Below are 1601 nucleotides of genomic sequence, written 5' to 3'. Positions count from 1 at the left end.
CGGCAATTCTCTTCACTGTGTTTGCTCCTGGAAATTCTCCCCCCTCCAAGTATACCACTTCACCAAACTGGCTTTGGAGGACTAAGACTCAATCCGTTCAACGTTCCTCAAACAGCACATAACTAAGATGATTTGCAAGGAGCCACTGGACCAGATTATGAGCACAGGATAGTATGAGCAGAGGGGGGCAACCTGCTGTAGTCACCTTTGCTATGTCCACCTAGGTCTCATGTTCAACCAATACTCATCAGAGCTCACCCTAGAGGGACAAGCAGTTCCCCCGTAAGTTTCTGTATGGATGTTTAAAGGGTGATGAGTGACTAAGTCAATTTACACGTTTATGACATTAGGGGATTGTGTTCCTCACCCAGTGAGAGCAGAGTCTGAATACCTGGGAGTCACGGCTCATAAGAAAGGGGCTTACAGTTGGAAAACACACAGAAATGAAGACATTGCTGTTTACCAACCACCAACTGGAATTGTACGAAAAAGCAGCACATGCATTCAAGATGGAAGAGAGGGTATAGAAAGACACAAAGGTGCACACCAGAGCAAGGATATTCTGGGTGGCTCTGGATTCAGGGGACAACCTGGAGGAAAGGTGAGCGCTGTGAATGTGTTGGACCTGCTGCTTGTGCCTGTACAGAATGAGAGTCATGGAGCCACTGGACCAGATTATGAGCACAGAAAATAACACTTCAGGGAATACCAACAAGGCTGTATATAGTGAGTCACTGATTTTGTCACGGTCTGTAGAACAGTATTGTACGTCTCTTTTCTTTGTGACATTTTTGTTCCATTTTCCAGAATGATATATAGGAAAAATTAAGTTTACTACCATGTACAGGATCCAGCAGAGGTAAATGGAAAAAGTGATGTATTTTGTGGCTTTCACTTTGAGATCCTTCCAAGTGGAGTTCATGGGGCAGATCTTGATGGCCTGGAAGACGCTCAGGAGGCAGACGATGCTAATGGACACACTTCTGCCCACTCTCTGAATGTACAAAGTAAGTTTGCATGTAAAATCATTGAAGAAATGTTTGAACCCGAAAGCCATCATCGTCTGGGGAACTCCATTAGAGAGAAGGACCAAGGAGTTGGCCATCATGAGGTGCTTGAGAATCAAGTCTGTAGACCTCAGCTTGTGTTCCGTGTAGGAAAGGAAAATGTAGCAGTAAACAAGTGAGAAGTTGCCCAGGATCCCGACAGCAGTCTGTGCCGAGAAGATCACTCCTTTGGAGAAATCCCTGAAGATCATCCCTTCACTCACATTTCCCTCTAAGTTATGCCAACACCCTTTTTGCTGACAGAAATGATTACCAAGAGTGACTTTCCTTACGTACTCCTGTGGGATTGCCAAGATATCAATACGCACTTAGTGGTGGAGAGGATTATCAGTGTATGTCATTCAGAGTCAGGAGCGTGAGGTGGTGTTCACCTGGGAGAAGCAATGGAAAGTGAACGAACGAGCCATAATCTAACACTGCCAACACAAACCGATATTTGCTAGTCATACCGAGATGACAGACCACAGCTACATCCACAGACAGACCAATTCTGAGTGGAGTGCCAATCAAATTTTAAAGATAATGAAATTTTTA

At 44.7% G+C, this 1601-nt stretch overlaps 1 protein-coding gene across 1 annotated transcript; it reads right to left on the bottom strand.

The window, feature by feature from the left end:
• Positions 1-346: 346 nt before the first annotated feature.
• On the bottom strand, positions 347-1258 carry LOC133748876 (vomeronasal type-1 receptor 2-like). The gene has a single exon (XM_062177952.1). It carries the CDS (start codon positions 1256-1258, stop codon positions 347-349), a length of 912 nt encoding a protein of 303 aa, XP_062033936.1.
• Positions 1259-1601: the final 343 nt, after the last annotated feature.

The sequence above is a fragment of the Lepus europaeus genome, chromosome 19 (assembly GCF_033115175.1).
Source record: "Lepus europaeus isolate LE1 chromosome 19, mLepTim1.pri, whole genome shotgun sequence".
NCBI lineage: Eukaryota > Metazoa > Chordata > Mammalia > Lagomorpha > Leporidae > Lepus > Lepus europaeus.
This window is presented reverse-complemented; position numbering and strand designations above follow the sequence as displayed.

Coding starts and splice junctions, on each gene's coding strand:
- LOC133748876 (XM_062177952.1), bottom strand. CDS start 1,258: ATGATCTTCAGGGATTTCTCCAAAGGAGTGATCTTCTCGGCACAGACT.